This window comes from Emydura macquarii, unplaced genomic scaffold (genome assembly GCF_026122565.2).
Source record: "Emydura macquarii macquarii isolate MOO-44397 ecotype Brisbane River unplaced genomic scaffold, CSIRO-AGI_Emac_v2 contig_3345, whole genome shotgun sequence".
NCBI classification, from domain to species: Eukaryota; Metazoa; Chordata; order Testudines; family Chelidae; genus Emydura; species Emydura macquarii.
In genome coordinates this window covers 7016185-7041507 of record NW_027133482.1, presented here as the reverse complement: position 1 = coordinate 7041507, position 25323 = coordinate 7016185, and the positions used below count along the sequence as shown (strand labels likewise).

The following is a 25323-nucleotide window of genomic DNA, read 5'->3' as shown; positions in this document are numbered from 1 at the left end:
AGTCCCAGATACAATGCTGGGAACTGCCGTCTTGCTGGGTTCAGTGCTGCACACTGCACCCTGCCAGCTCATTTACACGTGTCCGTCACTTTATCAGCGAAATTGCTGTGCACCAGCTCAGTCACTCTAAGCGAGGTCTCTGCACACACTCAATCCACAGGCGCTGCTTTAGATAAAACAAACAATTAAGTGTATTGACAACAGCAAGATTTTAAGTGGATCCAAGTCAGATTAACATAAACCAGAAAATTAATAAATGAGTCAAGGAGTTAATCACGATTCACTAAAAGATAACTCGTGTTCTAAACTATGATGAATATTCCAGTCTCTTCCAATCCAGGACGCTAGCTCCTCTGATGTCAGCTTACCACACAGGCTGGGTGTGACCAGGCCACAGCTCCCTGTGGGTAGGTGCCAGTCCTTGGTGTCACGTGGGAGAAAGATTCCAGGGGAACCAAGAGACAAAGACAGCGCAGCTTTTAACAAGTTTCCCCAACACCCCTGGGTCAGGTGATCGGCCCTGTCCAGCACTGGGCCTGATTTCTCCCACTGGAGCCAAAGTGCTCACAGGTGCATAGGCCAGTCCGTTGTTCCTGTGTGCAGGCCTCTGCGGGGCGTGGAAACACGGCCTTGTGTTCGTCTGCATCTGTTCAAACCACGTGAGACACAGCAGAGTTTCGTATCTGTACATACGTGTGACATTGCAGGAAACATGCACCCAGAACAATGATGTTCAGTGTGCCAGGAGCATTCCCAAACCACCTGACACGGCGCACTCTGCATCCCACCATGCACCGTTACAGTGTCAGGGTGAACACGCATGATACACGCATCACACCACATGGGTGTACATGGGGTACAGCGTGTCACAGTGGTGTTCAGGGGCAAAGCTCTTTCTGGACTTCAGTCTCTTGGGCGGTAGAACGTGTCCCTGTCTGGGGTCATCTCGCTGCGGGCGGTGTGATCCACGTGCGGGGGTGTAGCGACTGGGTGGGCGTCCGTTTCAGAGTCCCTCTGAGAAGCCGAGAGGACTGAGCGCGTTCTGCGTCCATGTTGGGTGCGTGGCTCGAGCGTGGCTGCGCCAGGCACGGTACGCCACAGCTGAGCAATGCCAGGCAAGGCCGGCTGCTGGGGGGTGTTTTGGGGGTCCGCTCCCCCTTTGTCAGTCAGTTTCTGGCATACACAATTCCCGGAGTTTACTTTCTTTTCCAGCTCCCTGCTGGGCTCGTTGTGTGTCGTGTGGGGTCTCTCGTGGCCCCAGGGATGCCAGACGTCCCTAGAGGGCGAGGATTGCACTGTCCCACGAGAGGTGGCCTTTTTGTTTGGCCTGACGATGTTCTAGATGCAGGTGCAGACTTGTGTCCTGCTGGGGGTGTTCAGGGCCCACGTGCGCTGGTATCATCCAAGCGGGCCCAGGGAGCAGTTAGGATGGGCTCAGTATCCTCCGCTCTTTCCGACTGGGCACGACACAAAGATCATCTGCCCAGATGAACCTTCGCCTGCTGGGGAATTCTGGACGGTCGTTTTGACCCTCACCAGCCAGGGCGCCACAGCTGAGCCTTGAGCTCTGCTGAGTTTGCCATGGACCGAGTTTGTTAAAACCAGCTGGCGCAGGCGGGGAACCAGCGAGGGGTGTCTCAGTCGGCACTAGAGCCTCTTTATATTCGTTACAGCCAAGTGCTGGTTCTGCTGCTCCACTGGGCACTACAGCTCCTTGGCCGATTGTTCCCCTCTCTGGGACAACACGTCGCAGCCCAGCAGTAAATGCTCTGGGGAAGAGTTTTAGCACAGTCAGGCTGGGGGTTTGCCAAGATACGTGTGCATGGGTGGGGGGGAGGGGGTTGTTTTCCAGGCCCAAACGTTGCAATGGTGCAGGCTGAAAACGGCTAAAGCCAGGAGTGTCACCCTTGGCTTGTTCTGTCGCTCACGCTGGCTGACAGCAGAGCCAGCCGCGCTGTTCTCGGAGCAGGATTTTATGTCCTCTCTGCCCGGAGGGGGCAGCGTGGCGGGCAGTAGTCGAGGGTGGCGCTGCCAGCCAGGCCAGATGTCGCGTTTAAGTCTCATATTCTGGTAGTAAACGAACATTTCCTGCAGTGTGGAGCCATCTCCGCCTCCTCCGCCTGGGCCCCCGGCATCCTCGGGCAGGGCTGAGCACTGGCTGGGGACTGGCCCGCTGCGCTCTCCGTCCAACCCCCGGGATCGGAGACTGGCTGCGGCAGGGGTTTGTCCCGCGCTCACGTGTGGCTTTATTGCCGTGAAGGGAAGCAGAAGGCAGGTGCGAGATGAGCAGCCAGGATGTCCGGCTTCTCTTCCCACCGGCTCAGCCCTTGACATGCAGGGACTTGGGCAGGTCCCTTCCCCCGTTGTGAATCGTGGGTCCCACCTTTGCAAGGTCTGCTGTGAGGCAGGGGCGGCGAGCAGCTGTCTGGGTCCGGCCAAGCGCTTACCTGGCCACGTTGCCGCAGGAGCAGGACCACAGCCTGGGTGGCGGGTGTGACACGCTGTACCCCAAGTACACCCTTAGAGTGTGATTGTGTGTCGTTCCTGTCACCCTGACAGCGTAACTGTGTGTTGTCTGCTGCGCACACCCCGTCACACGCAGTCACTCACACACACCCCATCTCCCAGACCCCATCCTGTGTACGCACATGCACCATGACACCCCCCCCACACACACACACATGCCCACTCACCCCCCCATCACACCCCTCATCTCCCAGACCCTGTCACATGTGCACATACACACACCCTGGCACTCCTCCCCCCCCCCCCGATACACACACACCCTGTCACACTGACACACACACGTGCTCTGTCACACACACCCTCTCTCTCTCTCTCTCTCTCTCTCTCTCTCTCACACACACACACACACACACACACACACACACACACACCCCCCGACAGCCTGTCTCTCTCACACTCGGACACCAACCCATGCCGTCACCCCCACCCCCCCACAATTACACAGTCATCTAAGCCTGTGGGCTGGGCCCTGCTGTAGAGGGTCTGAGCGGAACTGGAGACTCCCGCTCACCAGCCTGGCACAGATCCCAGCTGGGCGCTGTTCTTAGGACTCCCGTGAGGGGCATGCAGCCCACCAGCCCGTCGCCCATATGTGGGGCCCTTCCCTGCCCTGCCCTGCCCGTGGGAGCTGTGCTGTTACACCGAGGGCAGGCCACTTACTGCATTAGACAGAGCCTTTCCCGGGGCGTGTGGGGGTCCATGCCCCGGTGGGGGGGGGGGGGCAGGAGGGTTCATGTGGTCAAACCAGGTGCCAGCTCTGCCAGACCCCCGTGGCTCCGAGGAACACTGACACGCCCACGGCTGGACTTCTTCGGGCTCCCCGTGTGTTAGTGTTGTTAAAGCAGGTATTTGAGCAACACAAATGTGCTCAGCCTGTACTGGATGCGTGTGGGTTGCTGCCGGCATTAATTGCACTTCTAGCATCTGTGTCCCACTTGTGTCCTTTGCACTGTGAGCCTGTGTCACTGAGTCAATCACCAGGAGAGAGACGCTAACGAGGGAAGGCCCCTCGACACCAGATGAACTATTATGGAACATCAACCAGAACAAAGGACGATGCTGATTGCAATCACCCCCATGAAGAGGAGACGCGCACGTGAGTTCCTCCCACCAGCTGAGCGGGCAGCTCAGAGAAGGGAAAGGGACTAAAAAGTCCTGACCAGGAGGAACTGAATCGCTGTGCTGCTTGGCCTCTGGGGTGCAAGGATTTCCAGGCATAAGCAAGAGATCCCCAGTGGTAAGCCTGGGTTAGCCCGAAGGGACATACAGCGCTTGCTTCTTATAGAAGCTTCTCTTACCTTTTGAAACATAAGATAGGAACCTATTTGTGTCTCTATGGTTACCTGCTTTAACCTAGTAAATAACTCTCTGGTTTCCTTTTTAATGAATCTGTCGATAGTTTATTATAGGACTGGTGACAAGCGCTGTCTTTGGGGACCTCTGAGATGCCACTGAGCTGGGGTAAGTGACAGGGCCTTTGGGACTGGGAGCAGCCTGAATATGGCTGTGATTCGGGCTGTGAGAGGCCATGGCAAGTTTGCCCAGGCGGTGAGACCAATCAGCGTGCCCAGGGGACTGCCTGGGACTCCGTGTTCAGGCTGTTCTGGTGCCTGAGGAGTTCACACAGGCACAGAGCTCCCCACCACAGTGGGGTTTGTGCCCTGCTCCTCAGCAGTGCCCTGGAGCTGGTGCCCACGCTCTTGACCTGACAGGAGGGGAACTCTCCGGTCTCCCATCCAATCAGCGGGAGAACCGACGGGAGGGACGATCCCGTGCCAGCCAGGCCTGACCTGCTGCACTAGCAGGGGTGTCCTGGCTGCGTGGGGCACGACACGATTCCCTGGGCAGGCTGGCGAGGCGGGTACCGGGGAGAAGCCCAGTTATGCCTGGCTTTCACGATCTCTGCGGGCAATGGCGGGCACACAGACACCTCCTACAAAACGTCCCCGCATTGCCCGGCAGCGACCAGCCAGGCGGCAGCTGGGGCGGGGAGCTGTGGTTCCCAGGGAGGTGGTACAGCTGGCCCCCGGGCACCTGCCTGCCCCTAAGCACCTGCATGTTCCTTGCACGTGGGCCAGCCCGTGGCCCAGCAGGGGGAAGGAGTTTCTCACAGCAGCGCGTGCAAAGAGCTGGGGGGAATCTGACCCAAGAGGCTGGCACCAGGCTCCAAACCCTGGTTTCGGTGCTGCAGCCCCTTTCTGGCTCTCCCTCCAGCCTCCTCTTTCAGACACGTCACTAGCTGGCACCGTAACAAATCCCCAGCCACCAGAGATTTGCCCCTGGCACTGTGCTGCACCCCCCCCCCCCCCCAGCCATTTGGACTCCAGGGGGACACAGAACTCAGCTCCCCCTTCTCCCAGGACACAGTGACTACCCTCGAACAACAGGAGAGTCTCCATGAGCAGTGTAGGGGCTCTGACACGCCATAGAGTAGTTCTGAGTCTATCCAGCAGAGGGCAGATGGGGGACAGCAGAGGGAATGAAAGGGATTGGGAGGAGACCTAGGGGGCACAGATCAACACTGGGGGTTATCCATGGTGATCCTGCAACCCCCTAGGCTGGAGACCTCAGACCTAATACTTGTCTGTGCCATACGTGGTTGGCCGGCGGAACTCAACGCCACAGGAAGCAAGAACATCAAGGTGTGAGGTTGAATTTTACGCAGGACTGGGTGACTTTAAGGCCATGGATCTCAGCAGGGGCTATCCAGGGCTTGGTGCTGCATGGGGATTGCCTGGACCGTCCCAGAAATCACCTCGAATTCTGGGCTAGTCAGGGGGCAGACAGCACCCACTTAGCTGAGACGACACCAGGCACACGCCAGTGGAGAGCAAGGGGACTGGGAGCCAGGACTCCTGGGTTCTATTTCAGCTCCTGCACTGACTCACTGTGTGCCCTCGGGCAGGTCACTTTCGATGTGTCTGTTTCCCTCTGTGAAATGGGCCTAAGCTGGAGTTCAAACCACTGTCAGCGTCTTTGGGCTGGGGTAAGGGCAGCAGGAGACCAGGGGGCTGTTGAGGTTCAGACCCGGCCAGCGCGGTTTTGGTGCTGTGCCCAATCGCCAGCCCTGTCTCCCAGCGCAGGCGGCTGAAATGCGGTGGGAGCAGCCGATTGTTAATGGGATTTCAGGCTAGGGTGCTGGGCCATGCCCAGCTGGGAGTTCAGGGCTGACCCTGGCTGCTTTCCCTCCGTCGTGTGGCTGAGCAGTGAAGTCCCCAAATTGTTCTAGGAAAACGTACCCAATTAAAGCCAGTGATTCCAGACCATAGTCCAGGAACATTAGATGGTGGTATTGACTTAACCAAACCCACATTAATAATCAGTGTAAAGGGAAAATGTATGATCTAACTACAGATTAAACCAATCGCTGTCTGGCTTTGGTTTGTTAACTAATATGCAAATTTAGATTTCCATATTGTGAGGCCAGGCCAGAAAGAGCCAAGCAACATGGCCCAAATCTGACCTTTGCAGACCTATTATAGGGAAACACAGTGGTGGTGAGGGTCAGTCCTTATAAGCAGCCGAGAGCTTTGCTATGCAGGTGTGTGGCTGGTGGTGATTTGATGTTGTTGGCGTGTCTCTTGTCAGAGGTTCGCGATGGAGATAAGCTGCTTTCCTGCCTGTCACTGCTCTGCTGATTCAGGGTTCAGAAGGAACATCTGCACGTTGAGCTGGAACGTGAATGTGACAAAGCTACTGTTTTATCTCTCTTTGAAACGTAAGGAGTGAACACCCTGTGAATGGTCATCAATGGCCAGTTCCCTTGTGCTAATGTAAGTATTTACCGGTGCGCACAGGACATAGGAGCAGATACTTCAGAGCCGCAAGTAATCCCGTTCATTGTTCCAGCAGATACCGGCTGTCGAGAAGACGCCGATCAGTCTACAAAAGACTCCAGGGGACTGATCCTTGTTATCTCAAATCTGTGCAAGCTCCTCAGGGAAAGTTTGGATCGCAAGCCTGAGATCCCAGCCTGGACTCACCTGCTAATTCTCAGGGGAGAATCTGAACAAACTCTGCACATGGACTATTTAGTCGTCATTTCCCTGGACTGGATTTCTAAGAAAAGTTCCCGAAGGGCAGCTGCGTTGGAGTCCTGGAGCACCTTAAAGACGAACACATTGAATATCTGCAGGCGTCAGCTATCATGGGCTGCAGCCCACTTCGTCAGATGCAAGAACTAGAAATCAGATGGGGGTATGTATAGCGCTGGGGGGGGGACGGGACACTGATCCATTCTGCAGCCACTGCCTAGGGGCCCAGGTGGAGCGCAGGGGGCTACAGGACAGGTGCGGTTTCCCTGCTGCAGCCAGGGGGATGGGAGATCAGCAGGGAGTCAGCCTCCTCCCTGAGCTCCTGCCATCTGGCTGCAGTGAGGGGCAGGAGGGCGCTGCTGGCAGAACAGCCAGGACCCGCCATGCTTGAGGTAGAGCAGGACTCTAAAAATCAGGGCCTTCGGGTTTGGCCTGCACTTAGCAGAGCACCCCGCCCCCGGTGACGTAGCTGCCAGGCCATGTGCTTCAGTGTGCAGTGACAGTCACTCGCCTACCCCCGTGCGTGTCTGTGTGTGTGAGACACACTGAGTCATTGGCCAGTGTAAAGCAGTGACTGTAAACGTGAGCACAGCAGCCTCAAACTGTTTCCTGTAAACATGGAGTGATCTGCAGCCCTTAGCGGTGTGTGCGTCAATGCGGGTTATAGGAGCTGACAGACGGGCAGCCCCTCAGGGCTGTAAAAATGATATTTGTGGCCCTCGAGCCAAAAAGGTTGGGAACCCCTGAGCTAGTCCCACCCCCTGCTCACAACAGGACCCACCCCAACTAAACCATCCCGGCCAGGGATGATTCCACCACCTCCGCAGGTAACCCATTCCAGGGCTTCACCACCGCCTAGGGAAAAGTTTTTCCTAATCTCCAACCTAGACCTCCCCAACTGCAACTTGAGACCATTGCTCCTTGTTCTGTCATCTGCCACCACTGAGAACAGCCTAGCTCCATCCTCCCTGGAACCCCCTTTCAGGTAGTTAAAGGCTGCTAGCAAATCTCCCCTCATTCTTCTCTTATGCAGAATTAACCAGCTCAGTTCCTTCAATCTCTCCTCATAAATCCAGCTCCCATATCATTTCTCTTGCCCTCCACTGGACTCTCTCCAACTTCTCCACATCCTTTTTGTAGTGGGCGGCCCAAAACTGGACACAATACTCCAGATGTGGCCTCACCAATGCCGAATAGAGGGGAATAATCACTTCCCTCCATCTGCTGGCAATGCCCCTCTAATGCAGCCCAATATGCCACTAACCTTCTTGGCAACCAGGGCACACTGCTGACTCATATCCAGCTTCTTATCCACTGTTACCCCCAGGTCCTTTTCTGCAGAACTGCTGCCCAGCTCGTTGGTCCCCAGTCTGAAGCTGTGCATGGGATTCTTCATCCTGGGTATTTCACAGAGTCACCAAAGGACGCAGGTGCCAGCCCAGCCAGGGAGCGGACGAGAAAGGACGAGTGTCTGAGCAGCCCAATGCTCACCCGCTCGCTTGCAGAAAACCCAGGTGTTAACCAGAGCACTACCCCACCACCGTCACCCGAGGCCCACAGGCCGGCGTGCAGCTGATGTCCCTATGTCTCATGCATGTGTAGTGGGGGGGGGTCATCCCTTTTGTGCACCCCACTGATGTTGGGGTGCCCCTCTTAGTTAGACTCCTAGGCCTCTTTACCGCCAGCGTGTTGCCCTGTATGTCCATTCGTTACCTTGGCGCTCCCGCTCTCGGCCAGCTGCTGACGTTTCTGACTGACCCTTGTGTGGGCGTCGCAGCCTGTGTAGCGCAGGAGCTAGGGCTACTCCTGGTTAGCGGCGATGCTCAGGGCAGAGGTGTAAAATTACCTGGGGTTTTAAGACCACAAAGGGAAACGAGAAACTCCAGCACGGCACCATATTGACGCCCACATGGGTCCTCAGCAGTAGGAGGTTGTCATCCTCGGTGTGGCCCGGCACTAGTGGGGGATGGGACCTTGGCCGGTGGGTTTGACAGATTCGTTGGCAGCCGAGGAATGGTGAACGCAGGGACCCTGGGCCCTTTCCAGGGGCTGGAGGGGCTTGTGCTCTAGTGGGCAAAGACTCTACTGTCCATCGCCCCCAAACCTCACCCCGTCTCTCCCTTCCCTGCCCACCTGGCCCTGTCCCCTCCTCCTCACCCCAGGCGCCTCATCCCAGTCCCAGGCTCCTTGCCCAGCCTGTCCCAGGCTGCCGCCACCTGCCAAACCCAGCCTCCGTTCCTGTCTGCCAGTAACCCAGTCAGTCCCAGGCCCCCCTCAACGACAAGGCCCAGTTTCCTTGTCCCTCCCCTGCCAGCCGCTAGGCCAGTTCCCTCCCGCCCAGGCTCCTTGTCCTGTTCCCTGCAGGCCCAGCTGTTGCCCCCTCTGCGGTCAAATCCGGCGGCTTTCCTCCCCCGCACAGCCTGGGCCCGGCAGCGGGACACTGCCCGCACGAGGAAGACGAGCCCCCTGCTCTCAGTTCCGGTGCCCGGCCTGGCCCGCCGCAGCCCAGCACGGCGATGGCAGGGACGAAGTGCTCAGCTCCGCGGTGCAGCCGGCGCCGGGCGGACCGAGGCTCCAGGGAACTTAGCTACTGGAAGCCAAGAAGTGTCGGCTTTGCATGGGCCGACCGCCGCCATTCAAAGGCTGCTCGCTGGGCCATGCATGGCTGGATCGCCCCACGGCCTCTCCCGGCCTCAGCGGCCCACTCCCGGCCCGCGTTCACGCCCCCGCTGCGAAGCACGGGGCACTAGAGCGCCTCGCAGGAAGCGTCGCCAGAATGTCCTCAGCTGGGCAAAGCCGTGTACTTCCCCCCAGCCAAAATCCCCCGCCCAAAAGAGCCCAGACGACCCACTGCACGGCAGCCGCCTGGCATGGGAAATGGCAGCCGAAACAGCTCACGCTTGCTCCAGTTCTAAGCACCTGCCAGCAGGGATGTGCTGGGCATCCTGCCTCCATTGCCCTGCAATAACTGAATAAACCCTGAGCCCAGTGAGTCTGCCCCATGCCCCTGTCTGCCCCAGGCCTGGTCCTGGGTTGGCCCAGCTCGGGGCAGGGCCGGGGTTTGGGGCCCCGCTATTATTGGTGCTTAGCAGCGACGGAGCAGGCGCGCGGGGGAGGAGGAGGTGAGGATGAGGAAGGATGCATCCTTCCCACGGCTGCCCCCACTGCCCCCCTTGGCAGCCCCACACCAGGGAGCATGCTGGGAAAAGCCGGCCGGCTCTGGAATTAGCAAAGGAACACTGGGGTAGGGCCCAGCCCGGCCCCCCTTCGCCCCATGGCAGCTCTGCCAGGCTGGGGGCTGGGGGGGGCAGAGTCGGGCTCTTCGCTGGTGATGCAGGCGGCCCCTCGGTGGCACGGTGGGCAGCACGTGCGGCCGGCCCGTTCCCCCAGCCCCCCACGCGTTCACCCCATGACAGCTCTCCCCTCCCCGGCCAGCAGCTCGGGAAGTTTCCTTCCCCCACCCGCCCCAGCCTCCTCTCAGGCAGCGCAAGCCAAGAAGCTGGGCAGGCTGGGTCTGGCTTCGATTAGCCCCTGGAAAGGAGCCACGCTCTCCGTGCTGGCCCGAGACCGGCTCCCCAGGCCCTTCCAGCACATATGGCCCGGGGCGGGGCGGGGCTCGGCCAGCGCTCTGATCAGCTGATGCTCGACTGCTTCCTCCCGACCGGGGGCAGCCCCCGCCCTGCTGCGGCTCCAGGGTGCATCCAGCCCCTGTGCACCCCTCGCCAGGGGCTGTGTCACGTGGGGCCTGTGCCAATGGGTATGGGGGGGCAATGAGTGCCGTGTGGGACTGGCACGGGCTGGATTCATACTGGTGAGCTGCTGGGCTAAGGCGCTGCCCCCTAGGCCCCGGCTCCTGATACCCCAGCCTGGCGCTAAGTGGAACGTGGCGGTGCAGTGCATGGCACAGCCAAAGCCCAGTCGCTTCGCGCCGCCCCGAAACCCTGGCCCTGCGGTTTGTGGGGCTCACACTCTGCTCCCAGCCAGACCTGGCAGGGTAAGAGCCAGTCTCTGCCCTGCTATAGGCACCACTGCCAAAGGAAGGAGTGTTATCCCTCTTAGCCAGGCGGGGAAACTGAGGCACGGAGGTGGGCAGTGACTTGCCCAAGACCACGCAGGCCGTCAGTGGCAGAGCTGAGGATGGATCCCTGGTGTCCTGACTCCCAGTGCTCTGTGGTGTCTGTGTGTGTTATAGCAGAACCTAGGGGCCCCGATCCTGGATCAGGGCCGCTCCTGCCATCCCAGGCCCCGGGCTCTCCCCGCAGGGCGAGTGCGGACAGGCCGGCTCCAGGCGGCAGTGGCACGGTGACGAGTGCGGTGCCTGGGCCTGTGTGCAGTGACGTGGGCGCTGGGGGATGGACCCGGGGCCCCAGACTCGGCCACTGCTGCCCTAACAGCGCCCCAGCCCGGCTGCTCCCATGCCCTGCCCTGGCCTTGTTGCTGAGGCTGCCAGCCAGGGGCCAGCCCGTGCCCACGGCTCTGTGGGGCTGGGCCCAGTTTCTATTGGGAAGGTGCCGATGTCCACCCCCTCCCCCCGTGTTGATGGGGGTTAAACGCAGGCCCGTCCTCCAAGACGTTTTGACGCTGGCCCAGCCGGAGCTGGGCGCCCAAAGCCCTTGGTGCTCGGGGCCTCGGCGGCTGCAGACAGCTGCCCTGTGGCTAGAGCGGCTGCCCGCGCTGGAGGCTGCCGGGCTCACACCTGCTTCCTCTGGGCCGCGCGGCCGCGTGCGGAGGTGGAGGCAGGATGTTTGCCTTGGCTCGTCCCGGCCTCGTGCGCAGGCAGCGCCGGGAGAGCGGCACGCCCCAGCGGGGCCTGGGCCTGGCACGGGGCCGCCGGCATCCGGGGCTGGGCCCGGGGTGCGAGCTGAGAACGGCTGAGCGGGGATCAGGCGCCAGCCCTTCGAGCCGGGGCTTTCTGCCCCCTCTCACTCCAGCCAGACCGGGGCGCTTGGGGGGCAGGGCCCGGCTAAGGGGGACGGTGGTGAGCTGGAGTCCTGCAGGCTGCGTCAGGCTAGTGCCTGTGCCCACATGTCTGGTCCCACTGTGGGCGTGTGCTGGGGGGCTCCCTGGGATGTGCACCCATGCCCCAGGCTGTCAGGTGCTGCCCGGCGTGCGTGAGCGGCTGCTATCCCACGCCCCTGGCGCGGCCGGCGGGCAGGGCGGGCAGCAGGAGGAGGCAGGCCCCGAGCGGCACCACGCTGACCTGGCCAAGGGAAGACAGTGGCTCTGCGGGCCGTGCCCAGGAGGGGTTTACCAGGGCTGTGGGGGAGAAGTGGGGCTAGCGCAGGTCCCGCCGGGGAGGGGGGGATACGCAGGGCTGCATGGCAGGTGGGCGGAGCAGACAGTGGGGTGCTGGCATCCCTGAGTGTGTGTGTGTGTGTGGGGGTGATGGAGGGGTGGGCAGATAAGGGCCATGGCGGGCCATGAAGGGGCCAGGGAGGGTTTGTGTGTGAAGGGGGAGGTGATGCGTGATCACATGTGCATGGGAGCTGGCGTGTCCATGCCAGCGCACGTGTGGGCGTGTGCCCTAGCCGGGCAGGTGTGCACACACACAGGCTCTGGGCTGGCGGGTGGCACCGGGCGCGGCAGCTGACGTGTTCTGTAGCGTGTGGCCGGCACCTGGGGCGGTGGCGAAACGCCGCCTGCGGCTGGGTTCCCGGGGCGGGGGCTGGTCCCGGGAGCTCCTGCAAGCAGCAGGCGGGTTTGCTTTGCTGAATCTCCGCCGGTGGGGACAGTTCTTGGGGGACCGGCGCCCGCTCAGAGCCGGGGCACCAGTGTTTGGGCTGAGCTGTCTGTGAGCACAGGGGGCGGGGCGGGGGGGGGGGGGGGGGACGGACGGGACGGGCCACGGCCTGGCTGTGACCTTCTGCTCCAAGACACGGGTGCGCTGGTTGACACTGGCACCCAGCGTGGGTGGTGGAGCAGCTGGGGGCACCGTATCAGTTGCCAGGTACCGGTGGCTGTGACGCCGGCATGCCGGTGCTGTGGGGTGGGGGGGTTGGCCCGGCGTGTACGGCATGGCCCTGCCACATGGGTGACCTGGCGGCTGTCACAGCGTCAAGTCTCTGGGGCTTACAGTGCCTCGGTTTCCCCCAGGTGTAACATGGGGCCAGCACATCCCTGCATCAGCCCCGGCACAAGGGTTGAGGCTGTCGCGTCTGGGAGGTGCCAGGCTAGCAGAGTGGGGAGCCAGCGAGACCCGGCCCTGCATCATGTGTGCCTCAGTTTCCCCTATGAGCCGCATGGTTAACTAGGTTGTGGGGGAGGGGGAGGTTGTTTGCTCTGAGCAGGGTGTGACTGACGCCCGGCTGTCTGGGGCCTGCCACGCCGTGCCCCAGAAGACAACGGGCCGGACGTTGGGCACCTGGCACCTAATGCCCAGGGCTGGTCACCCTCCACAGGGAGCCAGCCAGCCCTGAGCCGCTGGAGAGCAACGGGCCGAGGAGGGGCCGGGCGGGGCCCTTACATGTGGGCTGCTGGTGGGGAGGAGACGCCCCCCCAGCCTGGGACTACAGCGGGGTCGGAGGAGGGCGCTGGCCCGACCCCACTGGCCCAGGCTGTAACGCGCTGGTCGCTGGGCTAGTCACGGACTGGCTGTGCTGCGTCCAGACAGCGACCAACCCTCCCAGGGGCTGTTCCCCGCCGGCCAAGTGGCCCACCCCAGTCAGTCAGTTGGGGTGCACTGCACTGCACTGCGCCCTGGGGGGGTGCCCGTCTCCCCCCGGGGTGCAGTCGAGCTTGACGTGCTGCCAGGGCTCAGGACGCAGGGGTGGAGAGGCACCGTGGGGCAGGCCCAGCAGGCTGACGCACTGAATGGGCCCCCCAGGACTGGTCCAGAGCCGCACGAGAGCCGGACCTCGGGTTCCATGACAGGTGGGGGGAGATTGTGGCGGGGGGCTGGTGTGGATGCCATGTAGAACCAGGGGCCCCAGCCCTGCCCTGTGGTGGGCCAAGCACGTCCAGTGGCCTCTGCCCAGCCCGTGGGAATTACCTGCCCCTGGTCCCCCCTTCCTGTCCCCCAAGCCGGGCTCCAACTCCGACCACCCCCCCCCACGCTGCTCCGACTCCCTGGAGCCTGGCCTGGCCTGGCGCCCCACAGCGGCTGTGGTGGGGGGGCATGAGACCAGCCCGGGCTGCCTGAGCCCCCGCCACTGGGCCGGGCGCCAGGGCTGAGGTGGGAAGGGGGGGGGGGGCGCTGCACCCAGACTCTCCTGCCGGCTCCGCCTGTCTCCTGTGCTGCCGGGGGGGGGGGGGGGGTCTCCGGCCGGGAGGCGTCACAGGCGGCCCCCCTGGGGTCCCTGCTCACGGCTGCGCCAGCTGCTGACCACAGGGCGAGGCTGTGCGCCAGGTGTGGATGGGGGAACAGGGCGTTAATTGACACAGTGTGAACCGGGGGCACGGCCCTGGCCTGGCCGGGGGGGGGGGGGGGGGGGTCCCTCACTCCACCTGCTCTCATGGCACCGCTTGGGGGTCAGCCCCTATAAACCAACCCAGGGCAGCCACTGCTGTTCCGCTGGCACCGCCCCCGGCACGTGCTGAGCCTGGCTTGCGAGCCAAGGCGGCTGGGTGACCAGATGGCCCCGGGGCACAGGGGCTGTCATAGACGGGTGCCTGTCACCCGCAGCCCCCCTCCCGGTCCCTCACACTGGCTAAACCCTGCCCCAGCCCGAGACAGGGAGCCCACCCCCCTGGGTGCACAGCCGGGCGGGGAAGCACCTTTCTGGCTCTCCGCCTCCCTCCTGCTTGTCCCGAGCTGGGCCCAGGGGTTCCTCGCAGCCAGGCGTCGGCCGGGCCAGGCTGCGCAGCCCGGGGGGGAGGCTCCTGCTCTGCCAGCTGCTGCCTGCCAGCCTGTGCCAACCCCTCCTGGGCTGGGTGAGACTCACCTTCCCGGGCCAGGCAACTCAGCCACGCCTGGCACCAGAGACGCCCAGGACCGTGGTCTCCTCAGCGTGGGCAGCTCCCTGCCGCCCGAACGATGCCTGCGGCCGGGGTCCTGCGGGGGGGGCCGGGCCCAGCCCTGTCCCGTGGCCTGATCTCCACGGCCAGGAGGACACGGGGTCCCTGCCAGTGGGGCAGGAGGCCGGAGAGGGGTGGGGCGGGCCACAGGCTGCGTGCTGGGAAATGGGGCCCGACCAGCAGCTGGGCCTGGGCGCGGCCGAGTCTCCGAGGGCAGGGATGGGAGCCCATCGCGTGGGGCTGCTGGGACTGGCCTGGGGGGGGGCCCATTCTGCATTGGCCAGGGGAGAAATTACCAAAGGGGCTTCCCCCCGCGCTCGGCTCTTCCCCGCTGACCCGCGGCTGCCGTGCTCCGGCCTCTCAGCGGCGTAACCAGGAGCAGAGGCGGGCCGGAGGTTTGGGGAAGGCAGCGGGGCAGTGGCACGGCGTGGGGCAGAAACGGACACAGGGCCGCCCTCGGCAGGCAGGGTCAGGCAGTATATTCTAGGCCCCCGCGCTCCGGGGAGGGCCCGAGGCTAACAGCTGCTTTACAGGTGCTTACATTGACAGGGTGCGTGCCGGGCACGCCATGGCTACTGTACAGTCTCCACAGAACACACGACAGACAGGAGGGAAAGGAGGCGCCTGCCCGGCCAGGAGATAAATACCCGGAGCCGGGCTGGGGACCGCGCCCCGCCGCAGACGGGTCTCTTTCTCCGGCCGTTTGCGGCGCCCTCGCGGCCGTCGGGGAAGAACAAGTGGAAAAAATAAAGGCCCGAGGGGAGGAAGCGAGACGGCTCTAACAGCGGCCCTGCCCCGTTTATTCTGTCGCTAAAAAGCAGGGGGTGGGGGGGGCTGGTGTAGTTATTAACTCGCAAAAGCAGGCGGCTCCGACTGGAGTCTGCATGCCCCGGGGCCGCGGCTCGGGCCGGCGACGGGTGTGGCCCCCCAGGCTTACGCCGGAGTCGAAGGCAAAGGGCGGCGTTGGGGGTTATAAATAACGGGCCACGCAGCGGCCTCGGCGCTTCGCTGGGGCCGGCCCGAGCCTCGAGGGGCTTTCTCACGTCCTGCCCCGGGCGGGGGGGGGGGGAAGGGCAGCAGCCCCCCCCAGCTCACTGGCGAAAAGGGGACGATGCCCAGTGGCCACCAGCTGTCCTGGGCTCCGGTGCCTCCTTTGCTCGCTGGGCTGGGCCCCGCGGCCTGGCCACCCACGCGCCCCCCGCCCGGCGCAGAGGACGGGGCTCCCGAGGCAATTCCACACTGGGACCCTGTGTCCGGTGCCAGCTGGCGTGGTCCCAGCAAGCGGCACGAGGGGAAGCGGCCTGGGGGGGATCTGCGGGGGGGCAGCTCCACAGCTGGCTGGGAACATCTGGGAACAGCCCCGTGCTAAGCGTCCAGCCCCCAAGCGCCAGGGGCTGGGAGGTCAGCTGCCAACGCCAGCAGCTGCGTTTCCAGGGCCGGGCTCTGACCCCCGGCCCCACTGGCTCCGCGATGCTGCAGGCTCTGGGCTGTGGAGGGGCGGGGGGGGGAGGGGGGCGGGTTCTCCATGGCGGGGGCCCCTGCGCCCCGGCAGGCCGCCTGGCTCTGTGCCCCTCGCTCAGGGTGACCCTTCCGCAGACACGTGGCCGGGACATGCCGGGAGCGACTCTCGCCAGGGTTTGCCCGTCACCCGGGGAGCTGAGCGCACAGGAGCCAGGTCACAGCCAGGGAGGGTGGGGGGTGGAAAAGGCACGAATTGCCCTGAGCCTCTGCCCCCAAACTCCAGCCCGGCCCCTAAGCTGGGGTTTGGGATTTTCATCGTTCTACTAACGCAGTTTGGTTCATGTGGGAAGGGGCAGGCCCCGGCCCCAGCCTGCGCGGCTGGCCCAGACACTGGGCAGCCAGAGCTGACGCTGTGGGGCGCGGGACACGTCACCGGTGGGATGCTGTGGCCAGCCCCGGGGGGCCTGTGGGTCTCACACTGAGCTGGGCCAGGCTCCGGTCAGCCTCTGCAACAGCCCCAGGTGGTGCCAGAATCCAGCCCAGCCACGAAGTCGTCCTCACCCTTTCCCGAGGGGCCCAGAGCGGGGCAGCGGGCACCAAGGCTATGGGGCAGTCAGTGGCAGAGTCGGGATTAGAGCCCAAGCATCCTGGCCCCCAGAAGCTGTGCTTCGGCTGCTGTCTTCTTTCCGCTGCAGGGGCCCCTTCCCCCCACGGCACTGCCCCCCGTCAGCCCCACTGGGTGGGGGTTACCCAGAGCTCTCCCCCTGGGGCGGCTGGGTCTGGCATCCCTGCGCTGGGCTGGGGCAGCCGAGGGGAGCCCCCCCGAAGGAAGGACGGCAGGGGTGCAGAGTGAGAGACCCCCTACCCGCCCCCCAGGGCCCAGCCAGGCCCCACCCCTTTGCACCACCCCGTGGCAGGACCCAGCCTGCGGGCCGTGCAGCCGGACCCTGGGAGGCGCTTGGCCGGAGAACTGCCCCGCAGCCTGGCGTCCCGCCGAGGAGATACACGCAACAGCGTCCTTCGGAGCGAGGGGCTCTGTGGGCATGAGCCCCCCGCAGCCCCGGGGGGGCCAGAGTCAGTGGTGAGGGTCGGTCTCAGTGCGTGGCTGGCTCTCGCTGGGGTCCTCGTCCAGTCCCAGCTCACACGGGCGGCACGACGAGATCCGCCACGGCTGCAAGAGAAGGAGACGGCGCTGGACAGCGGCCTGGCGGGGGGGCCGCCGGCGGGGAGCCCTTGGGCACCGCGGGCAGCCGAGGAGGGAGGGGTGGGCCAGCGGGGCATCGTGCCGGGGGGAGCAGAATGGAGCGAGGAGGGGCTGGGGGCGCTGCCTGGGGACGTCCCGCCACCTTCCCCGTCCCCACAGCAAAGTCACAGGTCTGGCCTGCCCTGATTTACAGAGCTCCCAGGATCTGGGGAAGCCGTGACGTCCACAGGGGCTGACCCCGGTTACAGGCAGGGCCACGGCGCCCCAGAGCCAGCCCATGGCAGGGTCTCCCCGGGCCATGCCTTGCTCACCGGGCCGTGCCTGCTCCTGACCGGGAAGGCGAGAGGCCGGTGGGCGATCCTGGGTCCCACCCAGCCTGGCTTGCAAGGTGAAAGCTTCCCATCCCCCCCATCGGGCAGGGGCCCTGTGTGGGGCTCTGGGGGGTCGGCCCCCCTCGTCACAGGGGGGCAGGGGAGCCAGAGCGAGCGGGCCGGAGGGGAGACAGACCTACCGTGTCTAGGAATAGGCCAGTCCCTGGAGCGACCGAGCAGGGGGGTGAAACTTGTCGGAGTCCTCGAAAGACTGGTCTGGGCAGCCCACGACGCGCAGCGGGGACAGGAGGAACGAGGCAAGCGTGAGCGCCGGAGGGCGGGAGAACCAAGGGGAGAGATGGCGCCTGCGCGGCCACTTTACCCCCCATCCCACCGTCCATTCCCAGTCCCGGGGCCCCCCAGGAATTACACAGATCCCCTCCCAACCCTGGCAGGATCCGCTCTGCCCAGTCTCTGACAGGGATCCGCTCCCAGCCCCGGCGGGAGCCGCGCACTGTTCACCTGTGGAACTGGCTGCCGCAGGGCAGGAGGACGGGGGAATGGCTTAGACCCCTGCTGCCCAAACGTCTCGCTGAGGTTCAGGTGCACTCATGGGTATTTTCAGCAAAAGCCACGGGCAGGTCAGGGGCAATAAACAAAAATTCACGGACGCTGCGACCTGCTGCTGACTGTGACTGAGAACAGCCTGGGGGGCTGACGGGCAGGGGGCCGAGAGCAGAGCGGGGAGGCTGGCAGGGGCTGGCAGGGGCAGGCCAAGGCCAGGCGAGGGTCTGAGGCTGCTGTGGAGAAGGGGCTGTGCCCTCGAGCAGCAGCCGGCTGAATCCCCAGCTGCGCCCATCCCGCTCTGGCTGCGCATTAACATCCCAGCCCCCTGTGGGAACCGGCTGCCCACGGACCCAGAGGGGCACGCGGCGGCTCCCGGGGGGCCCTGGCGTCCCCTGGGCCCGGCTGACTCACCCTGCAGGCTGTTCCCGCTGGTGCTGGTGCAGGTGGGGGTGGGGGAGGTGGGCGGCCGCACCACGGGGGCGAAGGCGCTCTTCTGCTTGACGGCGGAGATCATGTGGACCGGGGAGAAGGAGAAGATGCCGGCGGGGGCGGAGGAGCTGGCGCCGGACGGGAGGGTGATGGAGGACGCGCCGAGCGGGGGGCTGGAGGGCATGACTGCGGCAGGCGGAGAGAGAGAGGGACAGTCAGACGGGCTGGCAGAACGAGGCAGCAATTGGGTTCAGATTGTGGTTGGGGGGCGGGCGGGGCTGGGCAGGGGCTGGCAGGGACTCTGGAGGGCACACCCTGCCCTGCCCAGCATGGGGGGCTCCGGGAACTGCACCCCGCCCCGCCCCGCCCCAGGCAGCCGTCAGAGATTGGTTGTGAGGAGGTGGCATGGAAGGAAGAACCGGAGCAGTGCAGCGGGGCACGGCTGAGCAGGGGGGCCGGGCCGTTGTGGGGCAGGGCTGTGGCAGGCAACGGGGCACTGGAGCGGGCTGTCCCGCTTAGCAGGCTGTGGGGTCCCAGCCCCCCAGAAGAGAGCCTGTCCAATGGGGGTACGGGGCAACCCGCGGGCAGCCCCAGGTGTGGTGCCCATCTGCACTCTCGAGGCGCAGCGGGGGGCAGGGGTCATTCTACAGCCGCCCGGCAGGGGGCAGGGCCCCTCCCCCCCCCCGACTCACTGGCGTAGGGGGAGTTGGCGGTGGAGCCGTTGAGGAAGCTGGGGGAGCCGGGCACCCCGAGGCCGGCCGTGGCCGCGGCGCCGTAGCTGTTCAGGCTGGAGGTGATGCTGCTGTAGCTGCTCTGCTGCGGGGTGGAGCAGGGCACGTAGCTCCGCGGGGAGACGCTGCTCGTGCTGCGGGCGTAGCCTGCAGGTGAGGGGGGGCCAGTGTTAGCGGGATTGGGGGGGGTCTCCTCCTGGGATCATTCCCCCCCCCCCAGCCAGGTGGCTCAAGGGAGTGGGCTCCCTGGGCAGGACTTGGCAAGGACACCCCGGCCCATCCAAAGCCAGCCCCAGCCCTCTCCCCGCCCCGCAGTGCCCAGGCCGGGCGGCTCGGCGCAGGACCCCCGGGAGCAGCTGGCGGGGCCGAGGGCTGGGCTCACCCGAATGGGCTCCGAGCCACAGCAGAACCAGCCCTTCCGTGCCCGAAGAGGCGCGTGGTCCTCTGCCAACCCACCCGCAGCCCCTGCCCCTTCACAGCCCGGTCTGCCAGACCCAGGCCGTGATCCTCAGGGCCCCCCAGGAAACTGACTCGCCCACGCCGCGTCTCCATTGGAGGGCCCTGGCCCCTGGCGCTCTGGGCAGCCCGGCGCCAGCGGTGCGGGGCTCTGTTGCGGGGCGAGCGCGCCATCACCCACCTTGCTCGGAGCCCGGGGCCGCGTCGCTGATGTTGACGGCCAGCTGGCTGCCGAAGGAGGAGACGCCCATCATGCCGGCGTGGGCATGGCTGCCGGCCAGGGACGCCAGCTGGCCGGGGTTGCGGGGCACACTGTACAAGGCCTCGGCGATGTCGGCCGCTCGCTTCAGGATGACGTCCTGCAGAGACAGGAGCTGCCCGCTACCCCCGGCACGCGCCTGACAAGGGGACCCCGCCCTGCCGGAGGGGTGCCGGGGAGGCCCAGTTCCCACACCCCATTCAGGCCCCTCCCGGCTGCCGAGGGCGATGGGGGACCCTGACTGCCTGGTCAAGGGGGACCCTGTGCGCTGGGAGGGGGGCTAAGACCACCCCAACTCGTGTCACTCAGGCTGGGAGCCAGGAAGGCATTGGAACCAAAAGGGGCTTAACAGAGCCAGAGCCCCGGGCCCAGGGAGCTGAGAGGGGCTGGGCCTGACCTGGGGGGCTCTGATCGGCTGGGGGGAGCAACATCCGCTTGGGGGACTGGGGGCAGGGGGGAGGCTGGCAGCAGAGGCCATGCTGGTGGCTTCTGGGGGCGTGGGGCAGGGGGACGTGGCAGCCCCTGGAATTCCTGATGCGAAGCAGATGTGGGGCTGGGCCTAGCAACTCCACCCGCCCTCGGCCTGCCTAAGCCACAGGCCGCCCAGCAGTGGGGCTCCAGGGGAATGGGGGGCAGGAGGGCTGGGGGGCAGCGGAGATGGGGGGCCGGGAGTGGAGGGAGGATGAACGGGGCAGTGAAGGGGTGGGGAAGAGAGGAAGGGGCAGGGGGGACCGGGGTAGGGAGTGAAGGGGGCTGGATGGGGCCATGAAGGGGGCTGGATGGGGCCGTGAAGGCATGGGGGGGGGTTGAAGGACATGCAGGGGGGTGGGGCTGTGTGTGGGGTGTTATCTGACCCAGCCACGCCCAGCCCCACTCCTGGGCTCTCGGAGGCCAGCGCTGATGCCAGATGGGCCCTCGGGGGTCCCGGCTCCCGCGGCAGGAGCCAGTCACAGAGTGAGGGGCACTGGGGGGGACACATTCTGCTGGGCAGGAGACGCTGCCCACAGCCTCCCCGGGCGCTGGGCTCTGGCTGGGCGGTGGCAGGACCCATGTCCCGTCCCCTGCGCGGGTGCCAGCCTCCGTGACAGGCTTTGGCCACGAATCTGCAACAGGCAGCACCGGCTGGGCCAGTGCCCAGGAAGGGGGGTCAGATGCCACGGTGACGGGCGGGCAGACGGGCCGTTCTCCCACCCCCATCGTCCCAGCCGGAGCCGGGCGCCGGTTCTGCTGTACCTGGTTGTTGTGCGGCATCCCGTACAGGGCCTCCACCAGGTCTGCCGCCCTCTTCAGCAGGACTTCCTGGGGGGAAGAGAGGGGCCTCAGCGGGGGCCGGTGGGGGCTCCGGACTGGCCTCCCCAGCCTGGTACTGCGCAGTGGAAGGCTGGCCCCACGGAGAGCTCCTGGCTGCCTCTCATGGGCTCTGCCCCCCGCCTGGCGCGGTACTCCATGGCCCCGGCACGATGCCGCTCCCGAAGCCAGACGCTTGGCAGGCCCTCGGCCCCCGCCCTCCTGCCCCCGCCTCTGCAGGGCTGCATGTGGCCCATCACCACTGGGATGCGATGGCCCGGCCATGCCCTGCCTCGGCCCAGATCCACGCTCCTGCCCATGCCCACCTAGACAGCTCCACTTGTCTCCGGGCATCACCCCATGGTGACGCTGGCAGAGCAGGCGCCAGCACACGCCAAGGTTCCCACGCCTGGCTGGGAACAGCCTGGCTCCCCTGGGCGTCAAAGAAGTGTCGGGTGTGTAAAAATGCGTTTGGTGTTTAGACTTAACTGAACCCTGGTGAGCTGCTGCCGGCACGAATCTCCCTAGCAGCTTCTGTATCCCACATTGTACGGTCACGTCGGAGCGGCTGTTCTCAGAGCCCCTGCGCCCGTGTAACTCACCAGCCAGGAGAGAGGCAGTCACTGGCGTGACGTGCTGCTCTCCAGCAGAAGGGACTACACTCTGGTCAACACATCGACTCCAGACGGACTATTGTGGGATGTGAAAGTGGCCAAAGGACTTTGTTGCTCTGCTGTTGCCCTGACAAGAAGGAACTGGATCTCTGTGCAGCTTGGCCTGGAGGGGCCAGGTTTTCTAAGGGATAAGCAGAGTTCCCCAGGGCTTAGCCTGGGTTAGCACATTCAGTGCTTGCTGATTATAGAAGCTTCTCTTACCTTTTGAAACTTAAGACAGTAACTCGTGTGTCTCTATGGATACCTGCTTTCTCCTTGTAAATAACACTCTGGTTCCTTTCCCTAGAAATAAATCTGTAGACGGTTTATTGGAAGATGGGCTACAAGCGCCCTCTTTGGTGCGCAAGCGACCTGGGGTAAGTGACGGGCCTTTGGGGCTGGGCGTGACCTGACTGTTGCCGTGATTCTGGCTGTGGGGGACCGTCTGTCACTCAGCGGGGTGACAAGACAGATCGGCGTACCCCAGGGGTGTCTGGGACTCCACGTTCAGGCTGTCCTGGCGCCTGAGGAGTTCACACTTGATGATTGGTTGGTGAAACCGAAGCTCAGAACTCACCGCCGCTGTGGGGTTTGTGCCCTGCTCCCTAGCAGTGCCAGGGGCTGGTTCTCACACTCTTGGGCCCCGGCAGGGCAGCCTGACACTGCCCCCGACACAAAACCGGCGTAGGATGCGGTCGCCAACCCTCCTGAACACGCCTCCGGGTTCCCCTATTCTCGATAAAGCACCTGCCACGACATCAACTTCCCCCTTGTTCTGAGCTATTTCCACGCCCTCCTCCCGCCGGTCCAGGCTCCAGTGTGACGGTCTCCAGTGGGTCCTGTGGCCCGGTGCCCCGTATTAGCAGCAGGGGTCATTCGAACCTTACATCTTCCATTATACAGATCAGGCTTCAGCTGCCTTCCGGCCCCAGCGATGGCCCCGCAGTCCCGCTCCTAGTTCTGCTCAGCGGGGTGCAGTTGGCTGGTCCCCTGCAGCCTGCGTCAGTCCTGCGCCAAGCCCCGTGTTAGAAGCACCAGGGCCCGGCACAAAGGGTTTGCTGAAATCGGGACTGGCTAACACCGGCTCTTCGGACAAAGCCTCTTCTCTGTCCTTGGAACCTGTCTTCCTGGCCTGGCTCCAGACTGCCCGCTCCGGCTCGCCTTGTAGGGTCTGTTCGGGGCCCACATGGCCCCTGAGTCCCTTTACAAGCCTCTGGTAACAGCTGGCCAGACCGATAAAGCGTTGGACCTGCAGCTTGGTTTGTGGGGCAGGCCAGCTCCAAATGGCTTCTACCTTTAAAGGGTCGAAGCCACCCAACCCGTGCCCCTCTCTTCCCTCCCCCCCGGCATCCTAGGCCACCTCTGCGGCCCCCAGCTTGCATTTGGACTCCTTGACGGTGAGGTTGGCTTCTCTGCACTCTGCCATACAATTCCCACAGGGCTCAGGTGGTCTGGGCAGGATTTGGTACAGACAGCCAAGCCGCCTGCACTGGCCCGGAGACAACCTGTAACCCCGGCAGCACCTCTGAGGGGCAACCCCTGCATCCATTAACCCAAAAAGCACCACCTTCAACTCCCAGCCGCCATATCCCACCATGAAACCTGATCTTTCCTGGGCACCAGCATTTACGGCAATTTGCCAATGGCCACGAGTCCAATCCAGACTACTCAGGATCTTCACCCGCCCTCTCTCCGGGGCACGGGGTAAGGGGCAGGTTGGGTGATGGTGTTTACCCTTCTAAAATCCATCTCATGGGTTTATCCCACGACAGGAGACGCCCGGGGGCTTTTCAGTTAGCGACACCACCAATCCAGCATGCTGTCCTCTCCCTGAATCTGGCTTTGCATCTCTGCTCCGGCACGGTTTGCTCCGCCACGCAGGCCAGGCCCTGGCGTTCCACTGGCCGTTCTGTTAGTTAAACCTGGCCGGTTGGAAAATACCCGCCTGTATTTCATGAGAGCCAGCCTCTCCTGGTTTGGGTTGGGCTCAAACCTGTCCAAATCTCAGTGCTCCCCACGGGAGTCTCTTCCTGACTCGCCCTGACCAAGTCAATTCAAGGGGCCGTAAATGTTCCCTCAGCAGCACAACAAACCATCTTCCCCCGGCTCCCTTCCGTGGTAAGCTTTCAATCTGCGGACGCGCCCTGTGGGCACAGCTCCCCAGCCCCCGGGCGCCCCTACATCACGTGCCCTCAGTCACGCTCTCCTGCACCTCCAAAGGTCCCTCCCAACCATCTCGCAGCTATCTGATTCTTCCGCCCTGCAATCAGCGTTGACCCAAGTCACCTCCGTCAGAAGACCTCTCTCCAGCCCACGCTGCCGAGACACCTGGCGCCTTCCCAGGCTCTGACGCACTGAGGCCATCACAGCCTTTACATTCTCTGTCATACTCCCCGACTGGCTGCCCCATCTCCCCATCCCCAGAGCCCCAGATTAAATCTAGGGGTCCCCTCATCTGTCTCCCCGAAAGGAGATCAAAGGGAGCAAAGCCTGTCGACTCTTGGGGTACCCAAAGAAGGGAGCAGCGCACCCCAGCCATCCTCTCATCAGATAACCTGCACCCTCAGCACAGACGTCATTGTCCCCCTGGATCTTCCCACCAGGTCTCTTCCCACTGGTCTCTGGCTGAGGGCACGGCCTCTTTGTGCTTCACTCCACACAACGAGCCCAGCTCTGTGAGAACTATAGATGGGACATCTGCGCCCCGCTCGGACCTGATTTCCCTGGGGAACCCACTCGGCTAGAAGTGCTGAACAGGGCACCAGCCGCAGCTTTGTAGCGTCTGCATTAGACAGAGCCGTGGCTGCAGGGTACAAGGCGGCAGAACCCACCACAACCAGTAGCTGTGCCTTCCCCTTCCTGGACGGTTGGGGTGCGGGCCCCACAATACTCACAGACGCAAACCAACCCTCAATGATGGGCAACGGCTGCCAAGGTGCCTTGCAGGGTCCCGTTAGCCCCGGACGCCTCTGACCCAAGACACAACCCTGCAGCCGTTCTAACGTGGGAGAACAACAGAGAATCGGTCTCAGCCTCTCACGGGTTTCCTCCACTCCTAACTGTGCAGCAAAAGGACTTCTCAGGCACAAGCCGCTGCGTGCAAACCTCACCAGGGCGCCTCTTTTTCCCTCTGGGAGCCTCCCTGTGCGACAAACCTCCCGCTAGGGAAACCTCCCCGTCCCGTCCCTTCCCCTCCCCACCCGGGTCTCACTGCAGAGCAGGCTCTGGCACAGCGCTGGACTCTCCACCGCCTCCTCTGGGGACAACCTGTTACTCTCCGCTAACAAAGGACTGAGAGCGGCTCCCTGCCCCTGGCAATGCCCCCCCTGCCCTCCCTCCACAGACAAGCTGCGGTTCTTCTGGCTGCGGGTTACGGTATTAACCATGGCTCCAATATCCTTACCCACTAGCACATCAGCAGGAAGCAGATTGCTAATGCCCACCCCAATGTC

General features: G+C 64.0%; 1 protein-coding gene across 5 annotated transcripts in view; it reads right to left on the bottom strand.

The window, feature by feature from the left end:
• Positions 1–16919: 16919 nt before the first annotated feature.
• EBF4 (EBF family member 4) overlaps positions 16920–25323 on the bottom strand; it is a 64303-nt gene continuing 55899 nt past the window's right edge. For 2 of the 5 annotated variants that reach the window (XM_067533488.1, XM_067533485.1), the window contains 6 exons: positions 21165–21230; positions 19854–20031; positions 19178–19363; positions 18468–18671; positions 17690–17760; positions 16920–17145 (listed from right to left, as the gene is read on the bottom strand). In XM_067533488.1, coding sequence (XP_067389589.1) covers positions 17050–17145; positions 17690–17760; positions 18468–18671; positions 19178–19363; positions 19854–20031; positions 21165–21230 — 801 coding nt within the window. In that variant the 3' untranslated portion in view covers positions 16920–17049. Of the gene's footprint in view, positions 17146–17689; positions 17766–18467; positions 18672–19177; positions 19364–19853; positions 20032–21164; positions 21231–25323 lie in introns of all 5 variants that reach the window. The other 3 variants (XM_067533490.1, XM_067533486.1, XM_067533487.1) reach the window with 2 other exon arrangements.